This window comes from Sinohyriopsis cumingii, chromosome 9, assembly GCF_028554795.1.
Source record: "Sinohyriopsis cumingii isolate HCF-2022 chromosome 9, ASM2855479v2, whole genome shotgun sequence".
Taxonomy (NCBI): Eukaryota; Metazoa; Mollusca; class Bivalvia; order Unionida; family Unionidae; genus Sinohyriopsis; species Sinohyriopsis cumingii.
This window is the reverse complement of record NC_142969.1, coordinates 16,444,768-16,461,109: the sequence shown is the minus strand read 5'-3', so window position 1 is coordinate 16,461,109 and position 16,342 is coordinate 16,444,768. Positions and strand designations below refer to the sequence as shown.

The window sequence follows — 16,342 nt, the reverse complement described above, 5'->3', positions numbered from 1 at the left end:
AGTTCTCTTCTGCACATAATTATGCTTACACTAAACAAATGAACGGTCCTTTGCTTATAAATAATTTTTGGATCCAGATACATGATCAAGAATGAACCTGCAAAATAGGATCGTTGAACATACCAAAACCATGCCATCTTCTCTAACATTAAGCACAACTCCTGTGGAATCAGGCATGCCATTGTCATTCCCATACATCCAGGATATTCCTGAAACAATACATACTTTGTTAACCTGCATCTTTATTTCAACACATTTAATGCACCAAAAAAGAGCTTACATCGACACATCCAATAAGATATAGCTATCAAACACCGATCCCATTACAATAATATAGCAATAAAGCAACTGAGACTCATTATGCAATGTTAAATGCAAGTGTAACACTGGACATGTGACATATAACCCAATCATACATGACCAAAAAGGGCGCAGGAGCTAATTATATACGTAAATGTATTAATATATTCTTTGTAAAATTGAATGTTGTTAACCATGACAAAATATTAAGTAACTTCAATATTAATTTAAATATATATGCTATTTACCTGCTGAACGGCATAACATCTTTGTCCTATATAACTATCATAATTCCAAATCCATCACATCAGACGTTTTCATTTCAAGCATCGAAGTCTACTTTTGATGAAACTCACGTTAAATCTCATCATTCAGACTCGGACAGCATCGTGTTCCTCTTTTTTAAACTTCCCATTCCATTTTGAATATCGTTTATATGTTTCCTTCTCATTAAATTCATATACAATATCATGTTCAAAACAAACATTACTATTTCTTGTCAGATTCATTTTTGATATCTTGAAAGTTTTGTCTGATTAATCTTTAAGAGTTATTTAAAAGTGATAACTTGAATCTTTAATCTTCTCGTTCAAGTTTTGTTTAGAACGATTGTTATTGATCTGGTGGGGTATAACTCCCAAAGATCTTAACTTTTAAGTGCAGTATATTTGAAGTGACTTTTTAAATCTGCATAGTAAAATAAGTTATTATATCATTCAACAATCGCCCTAAGTCATCAACGAAAGTTTTAAGCTCTTCGTCAATCAAATCCTTCTGCAATTGTTGGAGTTGGAATAGTAACTATTGCAAGTTTCCAGATACTGATTCACTTCCCGATTAACTTCGTCTTTCGTTAGAAGGACTATCTCATTTTGATGAATTCCTTTGGTGGATTCAAGTTTATTTCTTAACCAGATGTTATGAATAGTAAAGGTTTGACGCAGGCGGTTATGGCAACAAATCTTTAGTTAACTATATCATGAAATCTTTCAATTTTTATTCTTTTCAAATCTTCTCTTCTCCGGTTCTATGACTTTAGTAACTCTACATATACAATGGCTTATTTGCCATTATTCTGTTCTCACTATGTCTGAATATCTTTCAAATCATTTTCTTCCAACGTCTTACAAATCTGACCACAAAGAAGTCTTTGTACAAACATTGGATTCCCCCACATTGCTTGGACAATTTGGATTTCAAGCTTGCAAGATATATTTACATCTATATATTATGTTCGTATTTGTTTCCAATGATGTCTTAGACTTATTTCATTCGTGTATGATGTGAAAATCAATGGAATTAGTATGCCATGAAAGAAATATCACTTTCCAATCCTCATCGGTGATGATCATACCAGATTATTTTCATACCTGCGTGCAATGGTTTGTATCATTACATTATATGAAATCACAGTAAAATACGTTTTTGAGCAATGATGAATCTAAAAAGATGGGGTAAATGACATTATGGCAGTCAAAGTTTTATGGACATGAGAGAATAAAATATACAGATTATCAGATCTAAAGAATTCATAAACTGTACAGGATTATATAGTTGTGTGTATTTTTCGTCTCAGCGAACCCTAACAAATGAATATTGAAAGACAGCGTTGCGATAGTGTAAATGTCATAATGTGCTAAGAACACTTTGGCATTATGCTTCAGATATTAAGATATACAGGTATCCTTAATTTCCAACATTAGCAGTCATCGTCTCTTTAACTTGCTTCTAAATTGTAAAAGTCATCTGTGTTAGGTATATAACTATATTTCCTCACCCCTATGGTATAAGGTAATGTAGACCTCCATTTAACTTCAAAGTTTGCTAGTGTCCATGAATCAGTAGCATATTAAACGTCATATTACTCCACCAGAATGATAAATATGAAACTACTTACACGATGTATCTGTCAGTTATTCATTATGCTATATGAAGCAGGTTAGACAAACTATTGATTTATCGAGATTTGAGTTGCGTATATGGTGACACATCATGTATGTCTGCCAAAGTATATGGATGAAGTAGGTATCATATGGTGGTGCAATATGAAGTTATTACATAGCCTGAAACAACAATTTCACTGGATTAACCTTGACCTTCGAGTTTGAAACCATTTGGTCCATTGAAACGTGTATGCCACATGAGCGAAGACTATTTGCATTCCAAAATTAAAACTAATAAGTTCAGCTCATGTATTGATATATACTAATTACACCAGTTACTTTACTTTACCGTATTATAGACTATTAATTTTGTATTCACTAGACATTAACATCAAAGACTTAACAGAAACAGATGGAACTATCGATTGCTAAAAATTGCTGTAATTGTATTAAACTTGCAATTATTTTGCAACATTTTTGCACACCTTATGCTGCTTTCTTAATGAATTGTGTTACAGCCATCGATTAGGGAGCTGAAGAGACTTGGGATAATTTTGCAAACTTCAAGCGAAAATAACTTTAAGAATAAAAATAATACATGTGTGCTTAGATAAACATAATAAAACAATTATGTGTTTATTCTGGTGAACCATTAGCATCAAAGGAGCCTTTTAGAATATTTAGTTGCACCCTTTCAAATGGTATTATAGCTGGTTATACTAATAATGTAAAAAGTAGATCGTCTGTAAAAGGGTCCATGGATTTGCCAGAAATAGTAAAACAGAGAATGAACTGAGAAGTAAGGTGTAATTTGCCATATAATGGAGACATTCCAATATTTAATGAATATTTACATTAACACGTTATTTTTATATTGTAGTGTAGTCAACACCGCATTCAATTCGATTTTATTTTTGTACATGTAATGTACATTTTTGTAGGAAAAGTTATATTGATAAGTATAATAATAAGTATTCCGTTAGTAAATCTGAACTAATGAGTGCTAATTAGTCTACGTATATATAAGGTACTACATAGTTAAATGTGTTTTGGTTAATTAAGGTCTTGTGACTCTAGGGGAAAGGAGTATCGAAACATCCAAAATGGACAAACAAACTCTATGCAATTGGATGAGCACTAAACATAACATGAATAAAGTGATAAAGAAAAGATGCAGAGAACAGACAAGTAGTGACGTAATTGACTCTCTGACTGAGATCACCGATAGGTTAAAATGATTGCACATGCTTTTAAAACTGCGGCATGTAATAAAATCACCTGAGGAGGTTGTCAAAAAATAGGATTAGGTTTTTCAGTCATCTATTGATTGATCTGATCTGCTCCTATCACTATCGAAAATATGTGTAATAGATATTAGATTTACCAAATGGTATATATTTATTTACAAATGTTGCAGGAACCCCGAGTGCCCGAGTGGTCTAAAGCTCTGTTACGGATCACTGCCATCTAACCTCTGTATGCGTGGGTTCGAGTCTCGTTTTCAGCCAATGTGAGTATGTGAGAAAGTTTGCCAGTAGCTTCTCGTGGGTCAGTGATTCTTCTGGGGGTTTTCCCGGGTTCTTCCTCCACCATTAATACTGGCCGCCATGTATAGCCTATCGTGTGCTGAAAAATGCCGTTAAACCCTACAACAACAACAACAACAAATGTTGGAGACATATGGTGGTTACAATCGACATACTATCTGAATATATTACTTTATATTACGAGAGTCATAACTCTATCGAAAATTGAGCTGACTAAACCAATCTAGTTAAAGGCACATCTAGGACTATGAGATAGTCTACACCATAAATTGTAATATAATCTGTTGAATGGCTTCTGATATATGCTGTAGTGTAGTTATGGTATTGACGGAACATATTATAGATCTCCATCAAAAGTTACTCTAAAAGGCCCATTAGTCTTCAAGGGTCATCTATATATGACAGGAAATTCACCTACCAAATGGTTTTAAATCATACGTAAGGGTTGCAGAGCTATGCCGTTTGCAAGCGGCAACCAAAGTAAAAATTATTACGTCAGTTGTCAAGGCCTACTACTGATTTGAGAATCGATATTAAACGTCGCAACGCCCATACAGCAATCAAGATCTTTGAGACGATGTGCAAATTAAGTGAACTGGAATTTCCTGAATGCTCTCTGCTATACGATGCTTATAATATTCTGATGTCCTGGAAATGTAATATTGATGAAATAAGGCAATAGACCTATTGAAACTGGGCACATGCAAGTGAATATTTTAAAGGGCACTTCTACCAATAATATACTCACTGCATCCACATTTGCATAAGGGTTGAAGAGCTATGTTAGAAGAAGTGTGAATGGAAGTGCAGACAAATGGACTGAAAATGCAATTAATACATAGTTGCAACATTTCAGTGCAAGACTTTCATTAGCCCTAACTGCGTACTTGTATCCAGTGAAATTCCATCTGCTGATATAAACGTAGTACTCGTGTGCATTTGAAGGCTTATTGCCATTAAAAGTGGAACATTGTTTGTTCTTTTGTGCCTTGAAGAATCATACATTTCATGTTTGCATTTTAATTATATCACATGTATGACGATGGTTTCCATGGTCACTGTCAATGATTTAGTATAAAACGCATTTATCAGTACAAAAGGACATACCTCGCTTCACGTGGCAACCAGTGACAATCAGATCGCATGACCGCAGTACTCTGGGTTCATCCACGACAACAACCTCACAGTTTTCCATATCTTTAAAGTAATAGTAGTGACGTTGTCCATTCCCGTCCCATTCGATAAAAACCTCTACAAACAAGAATACTTGTATTTAGAATCATGCTTGTGCTTTGCAGTTGTTGAAGCAAAAAATAAAAAATAAAAAATAATATACTGTCCAGGCTGTACCCCCAATTAGCCACACCTCACTGAGATACTGACCAGGCCCCATTAAGAGACTACGTAGCACCGGCGACTAAATCTCGCACTATGAAGCGGACGACCTTGTCAAATATCACTGCCATGAAAACTTACCACAAAACCAGACTCTGCTTTTTCAAAATGGATCTTTTGATTCTCACAAATACAATGGATGTGATAAAAAATCAATTTGATTTAAAATGATATGATTTGCATCATATGATTTGAAAAACCAAATGTTCGATGTAATAGATGTTTCTTCGTGAATAATTATCCATTGAACATTCCTTAGGATAATTACAACTACAAACAAACCTGGCCATTCCAAATACTACTTTTAGCTAACATATGCTAAAACTTGTCTGCCGACCTATGTGGAGGTCGGACAGAGTGATCTCCTCTCAGGTATAAGAATTCGTGGCTAAGTCTAAGAACCGCTCAGTTACTACAGGCACACTCTCTACGAATGTTACTGCGGGGAGGCTGATAGTGTGTATGTGTATCATAATTGGGTATGTGTTCTGGATGAAAAATATTTCACTCGGAAAAATCGGTTTATTCCTTAAATAATTTACCCAATGATAATACCTTACGAGAATACGTAATAGGTTGCAGGAGGTATATCCTCTTACCCCGGATATTTCGGTCTCCTAAGGTATGTGACACAGCCTCTAGGTAACCCGACTGGAGGGGACTCCATCTGTTGGGGTGCTCCTTCCAATAGAGAAAAATCCGTTACATCCACCCACGCAAATTCAGCGGTAGCCGTGAGGCCAAGTTTTATGATGTCTATCGATCTGGACGAGATATATGTTGGGCTGTGGATACAATATATAGGTCCTACCAGATCGAATTGGTCCCTTTGGAACGACAGATCTCGGAGATAAAATCCAGAGAATGCCGAGTCTGATTCATCCCAAAGGCTGAATGATGTCAGTTAGAGAACAGATCCTAATGAATGCTAGACCTCTGGCAACTTCTCTAACTTTGTGGAAACAAAATGCGCAATAAGTTCATTTGAGACGGGCATATAACTTGATATGACGAGCAAATAACCTACTTAATCCAGGACGAGACAGTTTTTCTCGATATATCTTCTTGTCATGTCTTGAGAGGTAGAAAGAGGTGTAAACTCCCTCAACGTAACTTCAAAGCTCGAACTGGGTCTAGTAGGTGAGCCTTATCTAATATGTCGAGCCAAGACATGGTTTTATGACGATAGTCTGGCTAACCATGGAAAGAAGGCGGTTCGTTACCATGAAACAGGATGCAGACACGAATAAGACTAGTACGACTTGTCAGAACTGCATGTAACTCGGGTCTGCTAATATGGCATATATTTTGCTCAGTCTGCCTGCAGTCCTTAACGCCATGAAGAAGCAGGTCTGGTATGAAATGTTTGCCAAAGATGTCCTTGAAATTCGCTTAAATGGTGTCTTGTACAGCTAGGTTAATACCCAAGACTGGTTCAACTTTGGGTGTATACTCAACATTGGTGACAAGTCCTTGTTTGTTCTATATTCTCTCTTCCATGTCGATGAGAGGCGTCTGAGATGGTGGAGTAGTAAAATTGTATTATACTCTGTGCTAACGTTCTCTCTTCGAAGAGCCAGAATCGAATCTTAGCTATTTGCATTATATGTGCCTGGAGAGGCAGGATATCTTCGTTTGTGCACAACTTAGGGAAAATGTGTCATTTGCATTCGTATGATTTCAGAGCTTAGGCCGGTTGTGCTTCAGTGATTCCCTCCTCTCTGGGCAGCAATGAAACAACAGCTGTCGTGGTTGTTTGTGTAAATGAGGAAACACCTTAATTTTCCTATCAGTTTCCGATCCAAGATTCATGAGGTCGCTGATCCACGACTTCTCCCACCTGGGTGGCGCAGTGATGAGAGGACCTACTGTTTATCTTGCCTTCTGTAGCATTTTTAGAATCAGAGCTGTTGGAAGGTATGCATATGTGTCCAAGTCGGTCAAACCTAGCAATAGATTGTCAACTGCCCAAGCTTCCATGATGAGAGATAAGGGTTGGAAGTTTGATATTCCAATTTGTCGCAAACACATCCCCCAACAGTCATTCTCGGCACCAGGGAAAGGCTATCACAATGGCTTTAATCTCCAGAAATCGACATGCAGATAGCGTTCATAGAGAAACTATGCACCGCTGGCTTCCCGAAAGGATGGTAGTAAGTGGGCTCTCCAGCCTTTCGAACTTTGCTCGAAACAGACTGTAATCTCTGGCGGTTGTACTTGCAGTATTTTAACTCCTTGAGTCAAGTTTGTATGCCCCAATTCCGCACATGTTGCCTCAAATTAGTGATGGGGGGAGGTTGGACCAGTGGAGAAACTTACAGCTTCCACTGGGACAGAAGACTCATCTTCAGTGGGCATATCAATAGGCGACCTAGGACAATAAGGCCCGCTACCGCGTTTAGTAAGCATAGTAGTTGAAGGAATTCCCATGCGAATAGGATTTTACGCAAAAGTAAACAAGTGACCACGATGTTGATTAATGATCCCCGATCGTGATGGAGAGGAACAATGTTGCCTGTGTATTGAACTACATGCCGAGGTGAGCAAATTGTTGAGACTTTACTAGTTCGGACTTCTCCTTCTTGACTAGAAGCCCAGGCTGGTAAACAGTGAAACAAGGGTCACTATATCCTGTTTAGATATAACTCACCTGATGTTTCTTAAAGATGTAGTGTAGGTAATTTAATGCTGCCTCCGTACAAATGGTCCAGACATGCGTCATTACGAATACAAACCCAGGGGCTGATGTTGAGCGCAATGGAAATGCCCTGAATTGATACACAATATTGTAGGTACATTTCAGAGCATATTGTAAATAGCGACATAAAGATATGCGTCTTTTAAATCTACATTGATGGCAAAGCCTTCCTCTTGGACTGCATTCCAAAATTCAAAGGGCGCTTAGGTCGATGACTGGAGGCAGAGTGCCGTTGCCTTTGAGTCCAAATAAAGTGAGGGGTATAACCCCGGAGAAATTCTGGAATGAAAGATAAGACCCTATTGTTGCTTTATATGTTTTGGCTTGTGAGAACTATACCAATAATTGATGGGAGCTTCGATAGGACAGTTTCAGAGGTTTGTATCCGTTATGTTGTCATTGGGTCCTATTTTGACTTCCCATACGATCCCTGTAACAAAGCTGTGGTCGCAGGGACTGTAAATAGGTCTCCTTGGTGGCTTGTTTGCAGATTTATTCAATCTGCTCGTTCAAACGATCGTTCGAGGATTAAGGTAGTGGACTTAACTTGGCTTTATGGTGGTAATAAAGTGCAGGCAGAGATCACTGAGTTCCGTTCCAATTGTTCATTTGTACACATGAATCGAGTCAAAATCTGATGCGGAGTTCACAATAATGCTGAGTTTTGAGGTGGTGATTTGTTTGCCAGAGTTTTAGAGCATGACAATGTTCAGCGCTTCGTGGCGGAAGAGCAACAGTTGGTTTATCTCCCTTGTCCGCCAGAAATTCACACACTGAGGAAAGGTCAGCATGCAGACTGGTGAAGTATTTGTACTTAGCTGTGCGTTCATGCACTTTGCCCATATTTTTAATCTGTACAACAAATAGAGCAAAACATATTAAACTGTAGCCCTGCATCTGTCCTTAGAACGCAATGTCGGTGCAGAGCTATATCTTAAAAAGTTAACCCAGATATTGATATCAGACAGTCTTGCAATGAAGCGTACGGGTAAAATGTAATGAGAATATCTCCTTCAGGGAGGAGAATTATAATCACCGTGTGCCTGCACATGTATTAATTTAATACAGTGTGGGTGCAGAGTTATATCAAATGATCGTTACCTGGGAAATAGTGATAGCAGACGTTCTCAAGTAGAATCATTGAAGCATATGGCGTTTCAAGGCTAATAAGTCCCTGGTAAAGGAAACTCACACGTATGTACCAGAAACTATAGAATTATACATATATAAGGAGATTCTAAAAGCATAAAGACATGCACACACATATCGATTTTACCTCAAATCTATCTTGTGAAGTCGCATAGTCTAACACTACTAGTGGCTAACTGGTTTTTAAATATGATGGAATGTTTAATCATATAAGCATGACTCAAGTGTCACCTATATAAACATGCATCAGCAGGAAGTGTCCAAGTAAACCATGGATACAAAGTTAACTGAACTGGAAGCAATACAGAAATGTACACAAGTGGCAACATTACACACAACCAATCCTTCACATAAAAGGGAACTAATGCACCGTTACAGATAATTACAAAATAGGTACGACAAGTTATATTATGAACTAATGAGCTGTAAGGAAATCAGCCCAGAGGCAGCCTGCAGAAGTAAAATATAATTTGTGTTGTTTTTGGTCTCTTATTCTGTTTTTTGTGTGCGGGTAGCTGCTTTTCTTTGTTTTGTTCTGCTTTGGATTCATTTTGTGGGCTAGGGGTTTGCACATACATAAAACATGTATAGCCCGACCTTAATGTGAAGTCGCTTAGGCTTCCATGCAAGTACTTAAATATATGACGACAACAAAGTGTTTGCAGATTGTAAAAGCAGCGCTTTGTCGGCACAGGAAAAGAACAAAGTTGGAAATATAGATGCATTATACTTGACTTAGAAGTAAAACATTCCTCCAATTTGTAATGGTATGTCTAGTTTTTTGCAGGGCCTATCATAACGAGAGCGTGCTCCTTAGCAAGAGCGTAAGTAACAACTGAGGGGCTGAAATCACTCTGCCTGACCTCCACATAGGTCAGAAAACATATTTTAGCTCACTTTAGCTAAATGTAGTATCTAGGAGGGCTGGATTTGCGATGTAGTAATATTTATCATAAGGTATTATGATTGGGTAACATATTCAAAGAACAAATCATTGAGCGTGTTGTTTTTTTTTCGGAAACAAATACATTGCAGCAAGCGATGTGTACGTAAATATTGTTCAAAGCATGAAGATCGTGTATGTGGGAGTGGTGATTCAACCCGTTATGATGTCTGCGGAATTGGCATCAACGGTATACTCATCATATGCTGATAGTACTAGATTTATAGGGTTCGAGTGATGTAAGAAAAGAAAGTGTTAAAGCAATTTACCTTAAGGAGTCAGCTGCCCACAACTTGCAAAATCTAGCCCACTAACCCAATGCGCCGTAAAACCTATCGAACAACATTACCTCTTAGCGTACAACCACGATGGTGTCAATGGAAAACTTCAGTGGTGGCCGTCGCATAACGCCATTAAAATAAATACATCACCGTGTATGTGTACCATGGAGCTTCAGTGTGGATCACTAAAAATAAACTGAATGAAATTCCATTCTTAACTGTGTGACACATAGTCAGTGTAACTTGATCAATGGAATCTACTGACAATTTGATTTCGTGTGTTGAATCTCAGGAGAAATCAGGGTTTGTTAAATTTCATTTAGCGGGTCAGACCTGAGTGTCTGGTGTGTAATATAAACCTGAATCTTTTTATACTTCAGTGAAAGTGCTTACATCATAAATTAAATCAGGTTTACATTGGATTAATAAGAGTTGTATGTTATTGGTTGTCAGTAAGTAAGCTATCTTTCTTTATTAATTATTATCTGCCTTTATATAAGTAGTAACAGTGGGCGAGACGAAAACTTGGTTACGTTCTAAACCAAACTTAGCTTAATTTCATGTTCATTTCTGCTACGTTTATTATAACAACATTAGACCTCCCCAAAAACATCGTCAATGAATTTAGAATTAATTTGTATCATAATATGTAATCGTCATTGTCAAAGAACTCAACGCTGATTGACAACATCTTTGAAGGAACTAAGTAGTCCATGTTCTCTAGTGAATGTCGGCTTCAGCATGGAAATCTACTACGACAGTTTGATAGTTAAACTTTTTCATCCAACGCTCTAGCTGCGGTGTCATTTAATCCAGTGGCATGCCACATAGCATCGTCGTCATCACTGTGTCGTGTCAGCACAACTCAATGTTTGGCCTCGAAAATATTCTTTCCAACATTCTTACAAAACCGAAAGATATGTGACAGTGAAATTACGCAACTGAATTGACATCTGTCGTTATATTGATTTCACGTGCTGAAAATATCAAGCTCAATGTGAGATTAGCATCCTGCAGTCTACCAAAGAAAGCAGCTGATTGTATTATAATTGCATCTAGTTGTGGATTAACAGCTGTAGCTTGTACAGCTTGTACTCTGAGATATGGTTTAACATTAACATAATATGTGATGTCTTTGGCGAACATCAGTGATGGCCCCAAGCTGCAATCATAATCGTCGGATTAAAGTGTGAGTCCAAGTATTGTATTTTTGATGAAAGATGGGTGGCCGACGTTGACGACCCTAGGTCAGGCCGCTCAACGTGATCATTTAGTCGCTGAGAAATGGCGTCACTGACATGTGTTTGTGTCCGCGAAGAGTATATCTGTGCTTGTCATAAAGGAGCTTACCAAAACAATCTATGGTAATGTTTATTTTGCCAACCAGTTAGAGACAATGTTTATCAAAGCGTTTCGCAATAGCTAATTTACTGATCACTGTGGTGCATTTGCAATAACCACTAGGACTGTGACAAATTGATTCCGCGGTAGAATTTAGCTGCATCTGGAAAATTTATTGTCGTACCGCCAACTTTACCCACATCACAGTCATTATTAACCATATGTAAGACGTTATCGCAGTGTGGGTGAGCTAATGCTATTTAATGGATTAATGAGTTTGCGATCGTTGTTGTGTCGCTGAGTTAAATGACAGCTACGTTATGCAAGACCAATCTGGTAATAGGCACAGTCTGTCTCGTTGACTGGATTTTCTCCCCTGAGTGGTTACCGGCATGATCTCTAGTCGGATACCCAGTCAAGTCCCCAGGCCACAGTAATTATACCTCGGTGAGTAGAAAGCAACCATGTCTACGGAAACAACATCATTTAGGTTCTTATGTTTGTTCCAGATACTGCCATGACCGTATTCCATACAGGATAGTTGGATGTCATGGAGAACATTATTGGCAGTTGCTTTCCTGGCATAAATAAAAAAAATGGACAACGCACTAAACGCATGCATGGGCAAAGCAGCGATTTCGCTGGGGTCCTCCCTGCATGTACAATCACGTGTAATAAGTTTCCGTAGAAGATGTTTAATGTGGTAACATTTGACAATATAACTGATCAAAATAAAATTCGGGATCACTTTTAAGCAACAATTCTCAGACTGGATTATGTTTGACAAATCCAACAATTGCACTGTCGATGTGTCATTTCAGCGGAAACTGAAGCGTGATGGACCATGCATGGGCATTGTGTTAACTAGGTTTATTGTGCCCCTGCTACTCTTGCATTTGCCGGTGTACAGAAAAAAACTTGACCGGTTATTATCTCTACGACAAGAGTATTTTTTGTCTCTCTGACTATATTTTCCTATGCATCCATGATTTCACTTCGTCGCTTTGTTAAGCCATCCCCCTTCACGCACTTGTAAAATGCTTCATGACGCGTTCAGCCACACAGTGTATGGACTCTTGTGCTCTCATGATGGCACGTCAGTGCTGTCTTCATTGTATCATTTATTTTATAAATGCCATATGTCACAGCGGTGGCTGGATATCCCCTTTCCAAAAAAAAAAAAATTATCGATGCCAGTAAGTAAGCCTGGCTTTGACTTAAACTTTATGGTAGCAATCGATTAACCATTTTTACGTTCCTGAAGAAATTAATCCATTTTACCTTTGACAAACCATTCACCTTTCTAACCGATAGCAATAAACTTTACTCTGATATAATGTCTTTAGTGGAGGGAAAGAATCGCTAAATCAGCTCCTGCATGAGCATCAGTCAGTCATCATAGATCAGTCATTGAGTTGTCTTAAAATACCACATCGAGTATACGTATGTGTTGCGTCATAACATAATTCATCCTTGGCATCATGAATAAGCACATGTACCATTGAAAATTCTTGGGGGTGCGGGGTTGTTATATATACCATGTAGGACATTTTATCTAGATCAAATACCGCTTAGGTCTCACTGGATAGTTTTGTATTTTGACACCTCCCTACTTTTTAAGGCAGGAGGCATGAACCTAATTATCACAAGCCTAGCATTTATAAATTCACACAGAAGCTAAATCTGTAATGTGGTTTAGATTTACTTTGAGTTAGGCTTGGAAATGGGTTGGCTTGTTGGTGGCTGGCTGTCACAATTAGACGAGCATTGGAGATCAAATGCGTAACTTGGGCTGCAAATGAGCAGCCGACTTTGCTTACATATTTACGTGTGTCTGCTACAGAGGTAAATATCTAAACAATCTACATGGTTGAGGGGTGATGAAGTATATACTAATTTGTTATAGTACTAGTGAACTTTATTCATCATAAGGCTCATACGGATTCTTTTAGCTGCCTTGTCACAGTAAAATATTCAAAATAGCTCTTTGCTGTCAAAAATGAACGTACAATCTAGGGTTTGGTGGCAGTAATGGTTCAGTATAAAAGCCACCAGTTGCATCAGAAATTAACCTGATTGCTGCAGTCACATGTATGCTTTATACAAAAGTCATTAGTTTGTTTTTATTTGTATCTTCAGTGTAACATTATTTTCATTTTAATGGAATAGGTCATCGTCGGATGAAAATTCACCAGATAAACTGTCCAGTGAGACCTTAAGAACCTGTGTCATTTTTCCAGTCTTGTCAAATGTAATTCACTGTGCCATAAATCATTTCCTTATTACCTCTATGTCTTGAATCTATCACAGTTACGTATTCCAAACATACACTTTCTATAGACTTGATAGCACTGAATCAAAGTAGAACAAGGGAGTTAACACTGTTAGAGCTACCAGGTATTGATTCTGAACCATTCTGCTAATGAACAACACAAGCCTTATAAGTTTCATGCAGGGTGATTTAATTGAAGTATTGCATATACTTATTCAGTTTATCAATATTTTGAGAACATACTCAGTATACTTTCCTTATTTAATGATGCGTACCTTAATGTAATGCTTTTACATACATATCTACGCATGATGTAATGTTTCAGTACATATATTTCCTCTTATTTCCAGAAATTTAAGTTATCATGACCAACATATAAGAAGTTCTGTGTTTTATTTTCTTGTAGGCCTAAGGTGTATGGGAGCAAACCTGCTGCAATGATAAAGATTTCTTTTGGAATCAGCCGAACCAATTGTTGTGGAGCTTTCACAAGAACAAATGTATCTGGATTAGCTTCACTGGAGTTTTTGGTGAGTTATGTGAAATGGATGTCCCTTTTTACATTGTGTTATTTCTCCTCCTTTCTTTTACTTTGCGTGAATTTCTGTTTGCTTTAGATTTGATTCTATGCAGGTTAAAATTACTAGCAAAACAAACGTCTCTAAATAGCGGCAGGTTCAGCGATAATATGTGATGATCATTGTGAACATGTGAAGCAAAGGTGACTTTCTTAGTGTTCTTGAAATATATTATCCATACATATTGTTTTATCAACAGATGGGATGAATCTGGGTATAAAACTCCTTTGTTAAAATTTCCCAACTGATCCGGTTCAATTTACAAAGATTGGTCAATACATTTTATGTTACCTGATGAGTTGCCTACCTTACAGTATACCTCATATTTCTCTGTTCTAGTATAGATTGGATCTTCTTCATGAAATCAGTGAAAGAGTTCTCGTCAGTTTAAGTATGCTGTGCATCGTTCATATTTTGTTAAGACTTAGCATGCACATTTTGCAGTTATTTTACAAGATAATCAGCTTGTTTTTTTAACTTCTTTTATTCACTACATTTTAGATTTCATAAATAGTACTATTTTTGCTTTGAGATATCGCATATATCATTAGGCACTAACACTACAGGCTATATTAGCTACGAAAAATGATGACATGAACGTGTTATAAGGAAATTGTATGTTTGAGCATGGAAAGTAAAATGAAAGTAAGAAGATGTCTCATAGCTGTTGCTCTATATAATGGCTCTCGATCATCGACAACTGCATACATAATAGGAAACAGACGATTGTGAATTTTACACATGTTGAGGTTGCGTTTTATTCAGAATTGCCCAAAGTTTTGAAACTGAGAAGAATTTCCCCTAATCCGAGTGGCATATCAATTCTTAAGGTCTCACTGGACAGTTTCGTATTTTGACACCTCCCTAAATTTTAAGGCAGATGGCATGAATCTAATTATCAATAGCCTATCATTTATAAATTTATACAGAAGCTAAATATGTAATGTGGTTTAGATTTACTTTGAGTTAGGCTTGGAAATGGGTTGGCTTGTTGGTGATTGCTTGTCACAGTTAGATGAGCATTTCAGATCAAATGCGTAACTTGGGCTGTAAATGAGCAGCCGACTTGGCTTACGTATTTACGTGTGACTGCTACTGAGATAAATATCTAAAAATCTATATGGTTGAGGGGTGATGAAATATATGCTAATTTTTTTATAGTACTAGTGGATTTTATTCATGCATAAGGCACATACTGATTCCTTTAGCTGCCTTGTCAAGGTAAAATATTCAAAATAGCTCTTTGTTGTCTAAAATGAATGTACAATTTAAAGGTTGGTGGCAGTGTTGGTTCATTATAAAAACCACCAGTTGCATCACGAATTAACCTGATTGCTGCATCTCACATGTATGCTTTCTCCAAAAATCACTAGTTTGCTTTTATTTGTATCTTCAGTGTAAAATTATTCTCATTTTTCTGCAAAAGGTCATTGTTGGATGAAAATTCACCAGGTAAACTGTCCAGTGAGACCTTAGCAGTATGGTTTAATAGCTGATATCCATTGTGTTCCTTCCGGAACTTTTTATCTTCGTCATACGTTTCTATATCTGATAGCCATTGCATTTCTTGCCGATGTAGTATTTTTTCGACCGGGGCCATTGTGACTTTATTTGTCAGCGTATATACGGGTGTGCGGGGGGGGGGGGGCGGACTATCAAGTTGAATTTTGAAAAACTTGAGTTTGGTTAGTGGTTAGTTTTCCATAGCTGGGCTATTTGGCCGGGCAGCCTCCTTGAGAGTGCGATATGTAGTGGCTGCTGCTTTGTAGTCTCTTAAGGATAATGATAGCTGTAACATGGTCAGGATAACGGTGTGGGATGGGGTCCAGCCGCCGAATGGAAACTCCAGATATAATCAAGAACATGAAAATAAATGGGTTGTTCAGCTGGCTTCAGGCCACGTTATTATTGATTTTTAATAGAGAAAAATGCAGCTCTGTTCCTATCTGCCTAAA

The 16,342-nt window shown here is 37.5% G+C and overlaps 1 protein-coding gene across 1 annotated transcript in view; it reads right to left on the bottom strand.

Moving 5' to 3' along the window:
• LOC149791318 (uncharacterized) overlaps window positions 1–16,342 on the bottom strand; it is a 37,831-nt gene that overhangs the window by 10,213 nt on the left and 11,276 nt on the right. Inside the window, exons 5-6 of the mRNA XM_089971334.1 lie at window positions 4,838–4,981; window positions 124–209 (exon numbers count right to left, since the gene is read on the bottom strand). Of these exons, the coding sequence (XP_089827460.1) occupies window positions 124–209; window positions 4,838–4,981 (230 nt within the window). The remainder of the gene's footprint in view (window positions 1–123; window positions 210–4,837; window positions 4,982–16,342) is intronic.